Raw genomic sequence first — 16,247 nt, 5'->3', positions numbered from 1 at the left:
GTGCGTCTCGCGTATAAGGGGAGGTCTCCGCGGCGCGGGGTGATTGTCCCCGGGGCATTGCCATTTACATCGGCTGTTCATTGGTGCTCGTTGACTGAAGGTGCTCATTGACTGGTGAGAATGGAGATTATATCGAACTCCGTGCTTACGCGGATTTATTTTGCGATGATTAATTGCACATGTATACGTTACTGCTTATGTACTCCTAGCTGAACCTGTATTCCCCGGTGTGCCCGTAGAAGCGGCTCCAATCAAATGGAATAAAGCCTAAACTCTGAAGGTTCTTCTCTCGCTCTCATTTCAATAACAATAATAATAATAATAATAATAATAACTAGAACTGCCACTTTATAACTGCTGGCAGTGATGACCGGGTACCCAGTCCGTCCGCCTTTGATACAACATGGGACTTTGTGCAGATGACAGTCGCAAAGTTTCGCATTCATCGGGAAAGTGGTTCCAGCAAAAAAACATGATTGAAGAGTGATACAAACAGAGGCCTGCTTCGATATGGCGTGGGACTGAAGAGCTACGAACCGGGCAGCACAAAGCGTTCAATTTCCTTATTACTGGCGAACAGATTAAAATGATTAAATAATTCTGGCTGCCAAACCACGTGACCGATCAGGTTGAAATTTTAAACTTTTGTTTCGCATGTCGGCTAAATTACAAATGTGGAGTTTCATATATATAGAAGCAGCGGTTCCAGAGTAAACATTAATTAATATTTATCCTTCAATCCAAGATGGCGGCCAAACCATGTGACTTGTGACGTCATAATTTTCACCACATGTGCAAACACGATCGGCGACGATAAGTGCAAATTTTTGCTTCGCTTGGTTAAGCAGTTCCAGAGAAAACATTATTTAATATTTTTCTTAAAACCAACATGGCTGCCAAACCCTGGGCCCGATCCCGTTGAAATTTCAAACCCTCATTCCACATGACTGTTCCACCATAAAGGTGATGTTTCACATTGATTGATGCAGTTGTTCCAGAGTAAACATTAATTAATATTTTTCCTTCAATCCACTATGGCTGCCAAACGTTGCGTCGTATCTCAAAAGAGGGTGAGAACTTTTTATTCGTCATGGAGAGGCGGTCATAGTGGTGGAGTTTTGCCTGGATCTGTTCAGTCGTGTCAGAGAAAAAGACGTTTTAAGATATTATTTTTCAATCCAAGATGGCTGACGAACCATGTGACCTATGACATCACAAGTTTATATTCTGCTTCCAACTGGGTATTGGAACACGTGTGTGAAGTTTCGTGTTAATCGGTAAAGGTGCGTTTTTCTATCCAAGATGGCCGCCAAGCCATGTGACGTGTGACATCATAATTTTTAACACTCGTGCAGACACGATGGTAGATGATAATTGCAAACTTTCGATTCGTTGGGTTAAGCGGTTCCAGAGAAAACATTATTTAATATTTTTCTTAAATCCAAGATGGCGGCCAAACCGTGTGACTTATCAATTGGAAATTAACAAACTTATATCCCCTATGTGTCCCGAATATACTTCTGAAATCTGCCCTTCATCCGACCAGCGCTTCTGGAGAAGAAGATGTTTGAAGGTTTTAGGGTTTTTTCAAGATGGCCGCCAAACCATGTGACGTATCAACAACAAATTAACAAACTTGAGAAAGGACCTCATGGGGAATATATGTGTTAAGTTTCGTCTTGATCTGTCTTGCCCTTCTGGAGAAGAAGATTTTTAAAATTTATTCATTTTCAATCCAAGATGGCTGCCGAACCTTGTGACCAATGATATCATAAATTTAAATTCTGCTTTCCATCGTCGACCCGAACAAGTGTGTGAAGTTTCGTGTAAATCGGATAAAGTCTATTTTTCTATCCAAGATGGCCGCCAAACCATGTGACTTATGAGGTAAATTTTTTTTACCATGTATGCAGACTTGAGCGAGGAAGGCACTTGCAAATTTTCGCTTCGATGGCTTATGAAATACCAGATAAAACATTATTTAATATTTTTCTTAAATCCAACATGGCGGCCAAACCATGTGACCTATCACTTTGAAATTAACAAACTTGCATCGCATACATGTCACGAATATAGTTCTGAAATCTCGCCTTCATTGGACCAGCGCTTCTGGAGAAGCAGATGTTTGAAGGTTTTAGGGTTTTTTCAAGATGGCCGCCAAACCATGTGACGTATCAACAACAAATTAACAAACTTGAAAGAGGACCTCAGGGAGAATGTGCGTGTTAAGTTTCGCCGCAATCTGCACAGCCGTTCTGGAGAAGAAGATTTTTTTAAAAAAACACTAAAAAACAAGATGGCGGCCGAATTACGTCATCGATGACGTCAAAAAAAACATTTTTGACGATGAATTTTGGTGTAGATGACGCTCAGAATTTTTCAGATTTTTCCTATATGGCGTTCTACTTGACGAATTTTCACCGGTATATCGCTTCACCTATGACGTCACGAAAAATCACACGTGTTCCCCATAGGGAGCTTAGTAAAATGTATCAAACGAAAAAATTTTCCATTGCACGGTTTCCGAGATACAGATGTCCAAAGTTTATCGCTTTTTTCAAGATGGCGACCGTACCACGTGACCAATGACGTCATAATTATAACGTGATTGTGCTATCAAAAAAGATACATACTATGGTGAAAATTTTCTGTCGATCGGACTTAGTGTTCCAGAGAAAATGATTTTTAAAGCGAAAAAGGGTGCAAAATGCCGGCGGAAAAATAATAATAATAACTAGAACTGCCACTTTATAACTGCTGGCAGTGATGACCGGGTACCCAGACGTGTCGGCCTTTGATACAACATGGGACTTTCTGCAGATGACAGTCGCAAAGTTTTGCATTGAAAGGATAAGCGGTGCCAGAGAAAACATTATTTAATAGTGATACAAACACAGGCCTGCTTCGAGACGGCACGGAACAGATGAGTTACGAACCGGGCAGCACAAAGCATTCAATTTCGTTATTACTGGCTTCCAGATTCAAATAATTAAATAATTCTGGCTCCCAAACCGCGTGACCGATCAGGTTGAAATTTTAAACTTTTATTTCGCATGTCACCTGAATTATAAATCTGAAGTTTCGCATATATAGAGGCAGCGGTTCCAGAGTAAACATTAATTAATATTTATCCTTCAATCCAAGATGGCGGCCAAACCATGTGACTTGTGATGTCATAATTTGCACCACGTGTGCAAACACGATGGTGGATGATAACTGCAAATTTTCGCTTCTCCAGGTTAAGCAGTTCCAGAGAAAACATTATTTAATATTTTTCTTAAAACCAACATGGCTGCCAAACCCTGGGCCCGATCGCGTTGAAATTTCAAACCCTCATTCCGCATGAGCGTTCCACCATAAACTTGATGTTTCACATTTATTGATGCAGTAGTTCCAGAGTAAACATTAATTAATATTTTTCCTTCAATCCAATATGGCTGCCAAACGTTGCATCGTACCTCAAAAGGGGGTGGGAACTTTTTATTCGTCATGGAGAGGCGGTCATAGTGGTGGAGTTTCGCCTGGATCTGTTCAGCTGTTTCAGAGAAAAAGACGTTTGAAGATATTGTTTTTCAATCCAAGATGGCTGACGAACCATGTGACCTATGACATCAGAAATGTATATTCTGCTTCCAACTGGGTATTGGAACACGTACGTGAAGTTTCGTGTTAATCGGTAAAGGTGCGTTTTTCAATCCAAGATGGCCGCCAAACCATGTGACGTGTGACATCATAATTTTTACCAAGCGTGCATACTGCCTGCTAGATGATAATTACAAATTTTCGATTCGTTTGGTTAAGCGGTTCCAGAGAAAACATTATTTAATATTTTTCTGAAATCCAAGATGGCGGCCAAACCATGTGACTTATCAATTCGAAATTAACAAACTTATATCGCCTTCCTGTCCCGAATATAGTTCTGAAATCTCCCCTTCATTGGGCCAACGCTTCTGGAGAAGAAGATGTTTGAAGGTTTTCGGGTTTTTTCAAGATGGCCGCCAAACCATGTGACCGATCAAAAACAAATTAACAAACTTGAGAAAGGACCTCATGGGGAATATATCTGTGAAGTTTCGTCTTCATCTGTCTTGCCCTTCTGGAGAAGAAGATTTTTAAAATTTATTCATTTTCAATCCAAGATGGCTGCCGAACCTTGTGACCGAGGATATCATGAATTTAAATTCTGCTTTCCATCGTCGACCCGAACAAGTGTGTGAAGTTTTGTGTAAATCGGATAAAGTCTATTTTTCTATCCAAGATGGCCGCCAAACCATGTGACTTCTGAGGTAAAAATTTTTACCATGTATGCAGACTTGAGCGAGGAAGGCACTTGCAAATTTTCGCTTCGATGGCTTATGAAATACCAGAGAAAACATTATTTAATATTTTTCTTAAATCCAACATGGCGGCCAAACCATGTGACCTATCACTTTGCAATTAACAAACTTGCATCGCATACATATCCCGAATATAGTTGTGAAATCTCGCCTTCATGGGACCAGCGCTTCTGGAGAAGAAGATGTTTGAAGGTTTTAGGGTTTTTTCAAGATGGCTGCCAAACCATGTGACGTATCAACAACAAATTAACAAACTTGAAAGAGGACCTCAGGGGGAATGTGCGTGTAAAGTTTCGCCTTAATCTGCATAGCCGTTCTGGAGAAGAAGATTTTAAAAAAAAAACACTAAAAAACAAGATGGCGGCCGAATTACGTCATCGATGACGTCAAAAAAAACATTTTCGTCAGTGATTTTTGGCGTAGATGATGCTCAGAATTTTTCAGATTTTTCCCATATGGCGTTCTACTTGACGAATTTTCACCGGTATATCGCTTCACCTATGACGTCACGAAAAATCACACGTGTTCCCCATAGGGAGCTTAGTAAAATGTATCAAACGAAAATTTTTTCCATTGCACGGTTTCCGAGATACAGATGTCCAAAGTTTATCGCTTTTTTCAAGATGGCGACCGTACCACGTGACCAATGACGTCATAATTATAACGTGATTGTGCTATCAAAAAAGATACATACTATGGTGAAAATTTCCTGTCGATCGGACTTAGTGTTCCAGAGAAAATGATTTTTAAAGCGAAAAAGGGTGCAAAATGCCGGCGGAAGAATAATAATAATGCGTAATAATAAACAGAAGAAAAACAATAGGGTACCCTGTACTCACAGGGTACCCTAATAATAATGCGTAATAATAATAACTAGAACTGCCACTTTATAACTGCTGGCAGTGATGACCGGGTACCCAGACGTGTCGGCCTTTGATACAACATGGGACTTTCTGCAGATGACAGTCGCAAAGTTTGGCATTGAAAGGATAAGCGGTGCCAGAGAAAACATTATTTAATAGTGATACAAACACAGGCCTGCTTCGAGACGGCACGGAACAGATGAGTTACGAACCGGGCAGCACAAAGCATTCAATTTCGTTATTACTGGCTTCCAGATTCAAATAATTAAATAATTCTGGCTCCCAAACCGCGTGACCGATCAGGTTGAAATTTTAAACTTTTATTTCGCATGTCACCTGAATTATAAATCTGAAGTTTCGCATATATAGAGGCAGCGGTTCCAGAGTAAACATTAATTAATATTTATCCTTCAATCCAAGATGGCGGCCAAACCATGTGACTTGTGATGTCATAATTTGCACCACGTGTGCAAACACGATGGTGGATGATAACTGCAAATTTTCGCTTCTCCAGGTTAAGCAGTTCCAGAGAAAACATTATTTAATATTTTTCTTAAAACCAACATGGCTGCCAAACCCTGGGCCCGATCGCGTTGAAATTTCAAACCCTCATTCCGCATGAGCGTTCCACCATAAACTTGATGTTTCACATTTATTGATGCAGTAGTTCCAGAGTAAACATTAATTAATATTTTTCCTTCAATCCAATATGGCTGCCAAACGTTGCATCGTACCTCAAAAGGGGGTGGGAACTTTTTATTCGTCATGGAGAGGCGGTCATAGTGGTGGAGTTTCGCCTGGATCTGTTCAGCCGTTTCAGAGAAAAAGACGTTTGAAGATATTGTTTTTCAATCCAAGATGGCTGACGAACCATGTGACCTATGACATCAGAAATGTATATTCTGCTTCCAACTGGGTATTGGAACACGTACGTGAAGTTTCGTGTTAATCGGTAAAGGTGCGTTTTTCAATCCAAGATGGCCGCCAAACCATGTGACGTGTGACATCATAATTTTTACCAAGCGTGCATACTGCCTGCTAGATGATAATTACAAATTTTCGATTCGTTTGGTTAAGCGGTTCCAGAGAAAACATTATTTAATATTTTTCTGAAATCCAAGATGGCGGCCAAACCATGTGACTTATCAATTCGAAATTAACAAACTTATATCGCCTTCCTGTCCCGAATATAGTTCTGAAATCTCCCCTTCATTGGGCCAACGCTTCTGGAGAAGAAGATGTTTGAAGGTTTTCGGGTTTTTTCAAGATGGCCGCCAAACCATGTGACCGATCAAAAACAAATTAACAAACTTGAGAAAGGACCTCATGGGGAATATATCTGTGAAGTTTCGTCTTCATCTGTCTTGCCCTTCTGGAGAAGAAGATTTTTAAAATTTATTCATTTTCAATCCAAGATGGCTGCCGAACCTTGTGACCGAGGATATCATGAATTTAAATTCTGCTTTCCATCGTCGACCCGAACAAGTGTGTGAAGTTTTGTGTAAATCGGATAAAGTCTATTTTTCTATCCAAGATGGCCGCCAAACCATGTGACTTCTGAGGTAAAAATTTTTACCATGTATGCAGACTTGAGCGAGGAAGGCACTTGCAAATTTTCGCTTCGATGGCTTATGAAATACCAGAGAAAACATTATTTAATATTTTTCTTAAATCCAACATGGCGGCCAAACCATGTGACCTATCACTTTGAAATTAACAAACTTGCATCGCATACATGTCACGAATATAGTTCTGAAATCTCGCCTTCATTGGACCAGCGCTTCTGGAGAAGAAGATGTTTGAAGGTTTTAGGGTTTTTTCAAGATGGCCGCCAAACCATGTGACGTATCAACAACAAATTAACAAACTTGAAAGAGGACCTCAGGGGAATGTGCGTGTAAAGTTTCGCCTTAATCTGCATAGCCGTTCTGGAGCAGAAGATTTAAAAAAAAAAACACTAAAAAACAAGATGGCGGCCGAATTTCGTCATCGATGACGTCAAAAAACATTTTCGTCAGTGATTTTTGGCGTAGATGATGCTCAGAATTTTTCAGATTTTTCCCATATGGCGTTCTACTTGACGAATTTTCACCGGTATATCGCTTCACCTATGACGTCACGAAAAATCACACGTGTTCCCCATAGGGAGCTTAGTAAAATGTATCAAACGAAAATTTTTTCCATTGCACGGTTTCCGAGATACAGATGTCCAAAGTTTATCGCTTTTTTCAAGATGGCGACCGTACCACGTGACCAATGACGTCATAATTATAACGTGATTGTGCAATCAAAAAAGATACATACTATGGTGAAAATTTCCTGTCGATCGGACTTAGTGTTCCAGAGAAAATGATTTTTAAAGCGAAAAAGGGTGCAAAATGCCGGCGGAAGAATAATAATAATAATGCGTAATAATAAACAGAAGAAAAACAATAGGGTACCCTGTACTCACAGGGTACCCTAATAATAAACAGAAGGAAAACAATAGGGTACCCTGTACTCACAGGGTACCCTAATAATAATAGCGAACGAAGTGAGCTTAATACTTAACGCGTGTACGTGAGAGAATAGGAAACAACAACAACAACAACAACAACAACAACAACAACAACAACAACACAACAGTCCTGACTATTTGGAATCCGTGTCGTCAGCTTTGACTTTTTGCTTCCGGTTATTGCAAAACGCTGTGCGGTGTATAAACACGATTGGGTTTTATTTCTATCTTGTGAATATTACTTAACGCGTGCACATGAGAGAATAGGAAACAACAAAAATAACACAATACCCTGGCAATTGTGAATCCGTGTCGTTGGCTATGACCATTTTGCTTCCGTTTTTTTTTTTGCTTCTGGTTTTTTTTTTGTTTCCGGTTTTTGTCATGGGGGAATGATGCATGCCGGGAGATCATGACCGGAAATGTTTATTTATTTATTCAATTATTTTTTTCCCAAAGTTAATTTTATACTTCCGAAAGTGAATTTTTTTCATGACAGGAAGTGTTTATTTTGTATTTAACATTACCGGGAGTGATTTTGAAACTCTTTCCGGAAGTTTCAATTTATTTTATTCTTGACCAGAAGTGACCGTTTATTTATTTATTTATTCAATTATTTTTTCCCAAAGTTAATTTTAATAAAGATATCTCCCACATCATCAAAAAATATTTTTTAATCGTGATTTACATTATTTGATCACTGATCCTGAATCCAGGCCGAAGTAACCGGAAATTGCATCAAAATCATCAGCTGTGCGGCGCTTACACGTCCCACGGTATAGTTGGCAAGTATACAGTGGTGAACAAGTTTTATGTAAAGTCAGAAACGAATGTAAGAAGAATTCTACATTCGCTTCCAGACTTTGCCTATTCCATAAGGAATAGGCAAAGCCTAGAAGCGAACGTAGAATTCTTCTTAATCTTCTGGGTAGTAGTAGTAGTAGTAGTAGTAGTAGTAGTAGTAGTAGAATTCTTCTTGGTCTCCAAGCAGCCATCAAACTTATAGACTGGTCTCCTATCGCAACTTCTCCAACATCAACTCATCCTGGGAATTCTTTCAAAGAAACTTTCTCTCCCTCATGCACAGATTTATCCCCTCTCGTCTTCAGTTGTCCTACCCTTCCTCCCTGAAGCTTGTGGCGAGGCAGTTGTCCTGAAACAACTTGCCTTTGCCTCATGGAAAGCAACCCCAACTGAGGGTAATCTCAGTTCCTTCCATAAAGCTCGGAACAAGTGTGTATCTAATCTCAGGAGAGCCAGAAACAACATTCTCATCTCAAGTCTTAACCCTCAAGCCTCTCTCCCTCCTACCAATCCTGGTGGTGTTTAATCAAATCTGTTCCTGGTGTATGTTCCCCCTCCATCCACTCCGTTACCTCAAATGGCCGCACTGCTGATACCGCACGTGAAAAGGCTGAATGCCTAAACTCGGTGTCTGTATCGAAACCTTGTGTCCAAAAACCCATCGCTTCCTGTACCCACTTTATCCAATCACACCCAACTGTCCCTGGACTCTGTGTCCTTTTCTCCTGACAAGGTGGAGAGCTTGCTGCCAAACCTTGACTCAGATTCTGCAACCGGTCCAGACGGCATCAGCCCACATGTCTTAAAAATCTGCTCTTCTGCTCTTGCTCACCCTCTCTCTGTTCTATTCACCCTCTCATTTGCTCAAGGTCATCTGCCATCTGCTTGGAAACCAGCAAACATCGCCGCCCCGCATAAAAAAGGTGCAAAAACAGATCCATGCAACTGCAGACCAATCAGCCTTCTCCTAATCATCAGCAAGGTTATGGAATCCATCATCGCTTCAGACATTAAATCCTTCCTCTTCTCCAATGGCTTGATTTCTGATTATCAATTTGGTTTCAGACCAGGTCACTCTACCATGGATATGCTGCTTCTGCTCGCACAACAATAGATGGAGGTCCTCAATGCCGGACATGAAATCAGAGCCATATCACTCGACATATCACGTGCTTTTGACACGGTCTGGCACCCTACCCTGCTCACCAAACTCTCTTCCCATGGTATTCAAGGCCATCTCCACTCATGGCTCGCAGACTTCCTCTCCTGTCACAGTCACCGTGTGGTCATAAATTGAGTTCTCTCATCCCCTCTTCCTGTCCAGGCTGGAGTTCCTCAAGGTAGCGTTCCGGGCCCTGTTATTTTTTTGGTTTTCATCAATGATCTCTCGGACTCTCTGGAAAATCCTCTATATCTCTTTGCTGATGACTCCACCCTCTGCCGTACCATATGTCATCCCTCAGACCGGCAAGCAGCAGCTTCTTTACTCTCTGCAGATCTGGTTAAAATCACAAACTGGTCCAACACGTGGAACATGTCTTTCAATCCAGACAAATCTCACACTCTCACTATGACTCTCCGAAAGGACCGTGTCGCGGGAAACAGAAAACGGTCGACCACTTTCTTCTACCTGTGGGTGCTCATGAGATGAACAAGGTGTGATGACACAAACCTGAATTTACTTGTCAAGCTTTCGAGTCTTACTCACCTGTCCAATTCGCTGCGGAAGTTCTCCCTCGTAGTTCTCTTTGACAGTGATGACCTGGGACGAGGTAGCTGTACATGACCACATGATGCAGAACCAAACCTGTAACACAAGCGCTCAGTCAAATGGGAACCCCCCGTTCCTCGGATTATCTACTTCCTGTGGACAACATTATCCTTTATGAACAGGCATCAGTGAAAGACTTCAGAGATTTGTTGTAAGGCATTCATCTTGTCACCAACTCGTGGAATTGTTTGTGTTTTTTAAACCCTTGTTTTTATAAACATGGACTCCTGACTCGGGGAAAAAAGCGAAAACGTTTAAACGATGAAATAAAGTTTTTACATTCACAGTGAATTAATTCATCAGTCATGTTTATACCAACCATCGATATGAATAAGGAGATCAATTCTCTTATTGAATGAGGGAATAAATTGAATGAGGAAATGTAACTTGGAACATGTAACTTGGAACATGTAATTTGTAACATGTAATTTGGAACATGTAACTTGGAACATGTAACTTGGAACATGTAACTTGGAACACGTAACTTGGAACACGTAATTTGGAACATGTTATTTGGAACATGTAATTTGGAACATGTAACTTGGAACATATAAGTTGTAACATGTACCTTGGAACATATAATTTGTAACATGTAATTTGGAACATGTAACTTGGAACATGTAATTTGTAACATGTAATTTGGAACATGTAACTTGGAACATGTAATTTGTAACATGTAACTTGGAACATGTAATTTGTAACATGTAATTTGGAACATGTAACTTGGAACATGTAATTTGTAACATGTAATTTGTAACATGTAACTTGGAACATGTAACTTGGAACACGTAACTTGGAACACGTAACTTGGAACATGTAATTTGGAACATGTCATCTAGAACATGTAATTTGGAACAGGTAATTTGGAACATGTTACTGGAATATGTAATTTGGAACATGTCATCTAGAACATGTAATTTGGAACATGTAATTTGAAACATGTAACTTGGAACACGTAACTTGGAACATGTAATTTGGAACATGTAACTTGGAACATCTAACTTGGAACATGTAACTTGGAACATGTAATTTGGAACATGCAACTTGGAACATGTAACTTGGAACATGTAATTTGTTACATTAATTTGGAACATGTAACTTGGAACATGTAACTTGGAACATGTCATTTAGAACATGTAATTTGGAACATTAAATTTGTAATTATAATCTGAATTTTCGTTCCTATGGTGTCCAGTTTTTCATAGTTTTCACATATGAAACTTTTTCCTTTCCTCCTAATTATGAAGCCATGAGGATCACAATAAGTGAAAGTGCTGTTGAAATTGTGAAAATCCGTGTGACCGCTACACATGGTTCGTTTTGGGTAGTGGTCTATGGTTATGTCATGCGGTGACGATATCGATGACTATGGACAGGCGTATGCCTTTATTATCCTCAACTATCTCACATGAGGTCTTACACCCTCTTCATTTTCATTCCATCATCTCTTCCCAACTCAACCAGATGACACATTTTCATCAGCATCCAAACCTTGTTACCTGTCTCGAATTTAGTTTGATTGTTCATGTTGATCCGACAGGATGGTGTAAAGGTTGTACACTTTCCGTTGAGCTCTCTCGTCTAGTTTCGAATCCTAATCTGACTATAACCAGTGGGTTGGTGCTTCACAGGTAGGACATTGCATCACTGAGTGCGATATCCTTGGGATGGACATTAATCTGGATATCCATCAGTAACATTCCCAGTTGGATGTGAAGCATTCTGCGTTATCTTTGGAAGAAGAGTATGTGAGTTATTGCCGGCATCCTGGTCAGTTCCACATTTCTACATTCCGAATGTGTGTCCTTGTTATGTCTAGGGGCACTGCATCAGCACCACAGCCACCACTAGTAATGATGTGACCAGTGGATGCCAATATGGCTTCTCTAATGTTGTTTCGAATGCAGCCTGTGGCTGCCGGTTGCATCATTTTCTCGAGGCACAGCTGTGCCGCTGATGCAGTGCCCCTGTTACCAGTAAGCCGGTACTCATTTTTCTGACCTCTGAAGGATGATCGGCTGAGTCAACCCACTTGATGTTGTTTCAACGACACGACAAGGGTTCCAACTCAAGACCCTCATATCTGAATCCGATTTAACCGTGAAGCCAACACCAGGCTTTCTGGAATGATGAATTCTCATGTTCACTTGTATATCCTTGTTTTCTCCTCTTTATGACGTCACCTTTGTGAATCCATTCCAGATTGCTCTTCTCTCCATTCCCTTGGTGGAGACTTACCTGCCACCTCCTCCTCCTCCGACTACACATGACCTTCAAACTCTCACTGGGCTTCACTGTCCACCTTTAACCTGCTCTCTCAGCCATGACTCCATCTATCTATAATTCCAGCAATCTGTGTGTGTGTGTGTGTGTGTGTATGTGTGTGGCCGCTGTTTCTCGACAACCACTGGTCCGATCTAATTGAAACTTGCCAGGTATATTGCTGGGGCCCTGAGTATGTGCCCTTTCAAGGTTTGATATTAATCGGACAAGTGGTTCCCAAGTTATGGCCATTTATTTACCAACCAATGACAGGACACGTTGCTGCGTAGGCGTGGCCAATGGGGAAAGGGCACCTTAGTTACCAATGACAGGACACGTTGCTTGGCGTTTTGCACCCACAGTATCTATATTCTATCTATCTATAATGCCAGCAATCTCTGTTTGTTTGCCTTTCAAAAGGTTTGAAATTAATCGGACAAGTGGTTCCCAAATTATGGCCAAGTTAGAGCGTGTTCCCCGAAGCCTGGTGTTGGCTTAGTGGTTAGGGTGGTGGCTTGGGATCCCAGGGTCCTGAGTTCAAGCCCCGTTGGCTGCTGAATTAACACCAGGGGGTTGACTCAGCCTGTCATCCTTCCGAGGTCGGCGAAATGAGTACCAGTGTACTGGTCCCGGTGTATGCCCCGGTTGGAATAGGTGTACCATATCCCTGTGTGTCGTAAGAGGCGACCAGGGTTGGCGTCAGGAAGGGCATCCGGCCATAAAACATTGCCTCAAGAAAAAGCCCAACCCCTGCACAGCAGTGAAAAATGGCTGTAAAAACGGTCAATTAGAGCGTGTTCCCCATTACGTGTTACAACATACGGACTTCCGGATAGTGATGACATTGTATTCTAATAATTTCTCGATTTCTTATGCGCATTTATAGATAAACACAATGCCCCAATCCAGTCATCGTTCACGAGAGTGAAGGAACGGCCTGTGTGGTTGTTTGAAAGTTTTTTTGGGTTTTTTTGCATGTACGGCCGCACACGTATGGCCACGCACGTACGGGTACGCGAGAGCGAAGGAACAGCCTGTGTGGTTGTTGTTTCTGGCACCGGTTTGAAAGTTTTTTTATTATTATTTTAATTTTTTGCACGTACGGCCAGGCACGTACACGCACGCACTACTTTGTTTTAATCTTTAACAAATTCGGCCAAGGCGAGTGACGCAACACCAAGTCCATTAATTCAGGTCAGATCAGATATGGGAGTATGTGACAGAGCAGCGCGTCGCTGCGTCCACTTTCTGTCGGTACTCCAGGGGCCTCCGTCTGGCCATCCCCCAGGCAGATGCCAGGCCCATCCCCATCTCGTTGAGATGCCGATCAACCTGCTGTAACCATGAGGCACGTGGTCGGCCCATTGGCCTCCTCCACTGAGGAGGCTCCCTCACTGAGAGAATCTGATGAGCTGGATCAGCATCAGGAAAATGAGCCACATGTCCATACAGCCGCAGCTGACATTCACAGACCATGCAGATAACAAATCTCATTTGAGTCTCTCTCAGCAACTGCTCGTTGAACACAAAGTCCGACCAGCGATAGCCAAGGATTCTCCGTAGAGATCTGGTACCAAAGGAATTAAGTCTCCGTCTCAGATCCTTGGTCAGAGTCCAAGTCTCACATCTGTAGAGCAACACTGGAAGCACCAAGGACCTGCAGACTCATACTTTCATCCTCCTGCAAAGGTTCCGACAGTGTCACTCCTCAGGCCCGACCCAGATTTCTGGTGACCTCTCTCTCATAGCCAGCAGAGACATGAATATCACTGCCAAGATAAGTGAATCTCTCTGTGACCTCAACATCCTCACTACAAACAGGTACAGACAGGACAGCAGCATCCAAGATGTCATTGAAAGCCTATATCTTAGTTTTGACTCAAGAAACACATAATACCAGCAGCTCAGACTCCTTATTCAGCACCTCAAGGGCCTCCAAATAGATATCCAGAGTCTCCGCAAAGAAGACTGCATCAAGGTCAGAGATCTCGACATTCCAAAACGATGCATCACAGTTTGATCACTCTGACATCCTCCCCAGAATCCAGTCCATACAAGCGCTGAAAAGTGTGGGGGCCAGTACACAACTCTGAAGAACTCCAGTAATAACTGTGAACAAGTCGGAGATGGTACCACCACATCTCACAGCACTCTCAGTACCAGAGTAGAGTTGAGACATCAGATTGATTAGTTTTGGTGGCACCCCATGAAGACCAAGAATCCTCCAGAGGGCATCCCAATTCACTGAATCGAACGATTTACAGAGATCAACATAGGCTGCAGCAGCCCCTGACAAACCTCTTATCTGCATTCTGTGAGGACCCGAAGAGCAAGGATACGGTCAATCGTTGACCTTTTTGATGTAAAGACTCACTGCTCTAGATGCTGGTGCTCAAGCAGATGGTGGCAAACCCAATCAAGAATTATCCGAGCAAAGACCTTGCCCGGCACTGAGAGCAGCGTCACCCCAGGTAGTTGTTGCAGAACTGGCGATCCCCCTTCCCTTTCCAGAGAGGGAAAACAAGGCCCCTCTTCCAATCAGTTGAGATGATGCCTGTGTTCCAGGTAGAGCACAGAACTGCATGCAACGACATGAGTACAGCATTTCCCCCAGCCTTGAGAAGTTCAGCATGGTTGCCACAGATCCCAGGAGCTTTACCCCATTTCCACCGGTTCACCGCAGCCTGTTTCCCCAAATGAAGGTGAACCACAGTTGATTGGAGGGTCAGCAATAGGGGTTGTATCACCCCTGACATCCAACTCAACAGCTGGTAGATCAGCCTGATACAGCAGCTCAAAGTAACCGTCCCAGCGGGCCTTCACTTCGGACACCTCTGTCAAGAGCCCACCATCCTCTGCTCCAACTGCAATACACCGAAGCATCGGTTTAGAGGATGCAATACGCGAATTCTCCTGTAAGCAGGACAAGAATCACTTTCCCCACAGGTGATGCTCTCCCCCCTCACAAATTCCTCGCACATAGTCCTCTTTTAGGCACGTAGTCCACCCTCAGTATATGTACAGTTTTATGCCTCAATGCCCTGAACAGTTTGGTTCTGACAGTAAGCCTGGCCCTGGAACTTTGGTCAATGGTATCCAGTGTCCCTTGAGAGTCAAAATTCTTCTTCACCCTCCGGTGAGTTCCAAGACATCCACCGGCAACATCAAGGACGGTGGTCTTGAAGGCACTCCACAACTCTTCAGGATTCCTCAAAGCACCCAGACCCCCCAAATCTCCACTCAGTCTGTTCACAAACTCCTCAGCTACCCTCTCATCCTTGAACCTGCCAACATCCAGCCTAGGCTGGGATGGTACTATTCTCCCAGATTTTAGCTGCAACTTTAGAGTTGCTACAGCAAGCCTTGGTTGTTATTGAGGAACTGAGCACTCCGGTATACCCTGCAGATCTAGATCATCCTCCAGTGATCATCAACGAGCACATGGTCAATCTCCTTTGCCACACCACCAACACTGGAATACCAATTCCAGCGTTGAGTCTGGAGGTGCTGACACCATGAACCAGCCACCCAAAGTCCATGACTTCTTGAAAGTCAAATAACTTGGTGCTATTCTGGTTCACAGTTCCAGAACCATGGGGAGCAACACATGTCTTATAGCCATCCCTATCACTTCCGGTCGATGCTTTGAAATCCCACAAGACTAGAAGAGTATCTCGCCTGGGGCACTGATCAACCACAGATTCGAGCGTGGC

At 42.4% G+C, this 16,247-nt stretch overlaps 1 protein-coding gene across 2 annotated transcripts in view; it reads right to left on the bottom strand.

The window, feature by feature from the left end:
* LOC147017755 (cadherin-17-like) overlaps window positions 1–16,247 on the bottom strand; it is a 168,643-nt gene that overhangs the window by 135,384 nt on the left and 17,012 nt on the right. For both annotated transcript variants that reach the window (XM_085847642.1, XM_085847643.1), the window contains exon 3: window positions 10,210–10,308. In XM_085847642.1, the coding sequence (XP_085703768.1) occupies window positions 10,210–10,308 (99 nt within the window). The remainder of the gene's footprint in view (window positions 1–10,209; window positions 10,309–16,247) is intronic.

This window comes from Eptatretus burgeri, chromosome 11 (assembly GCF_056783735.1).
Source record: "Eptatretus burgeri isolate ZD-2024b chromosome 11, Ebu_testis_v1, whole genome shotgun sequence".
Lineage (NCBI taxonomy): Eukaryota > Metazoa > Chordata > Myxini > Myxiniformes > Myxinidae > Eptatretus > Eptatretus burgeri.
This window is presented reverse-complemented; position numbering and strand designations above follow the sequence as displayed.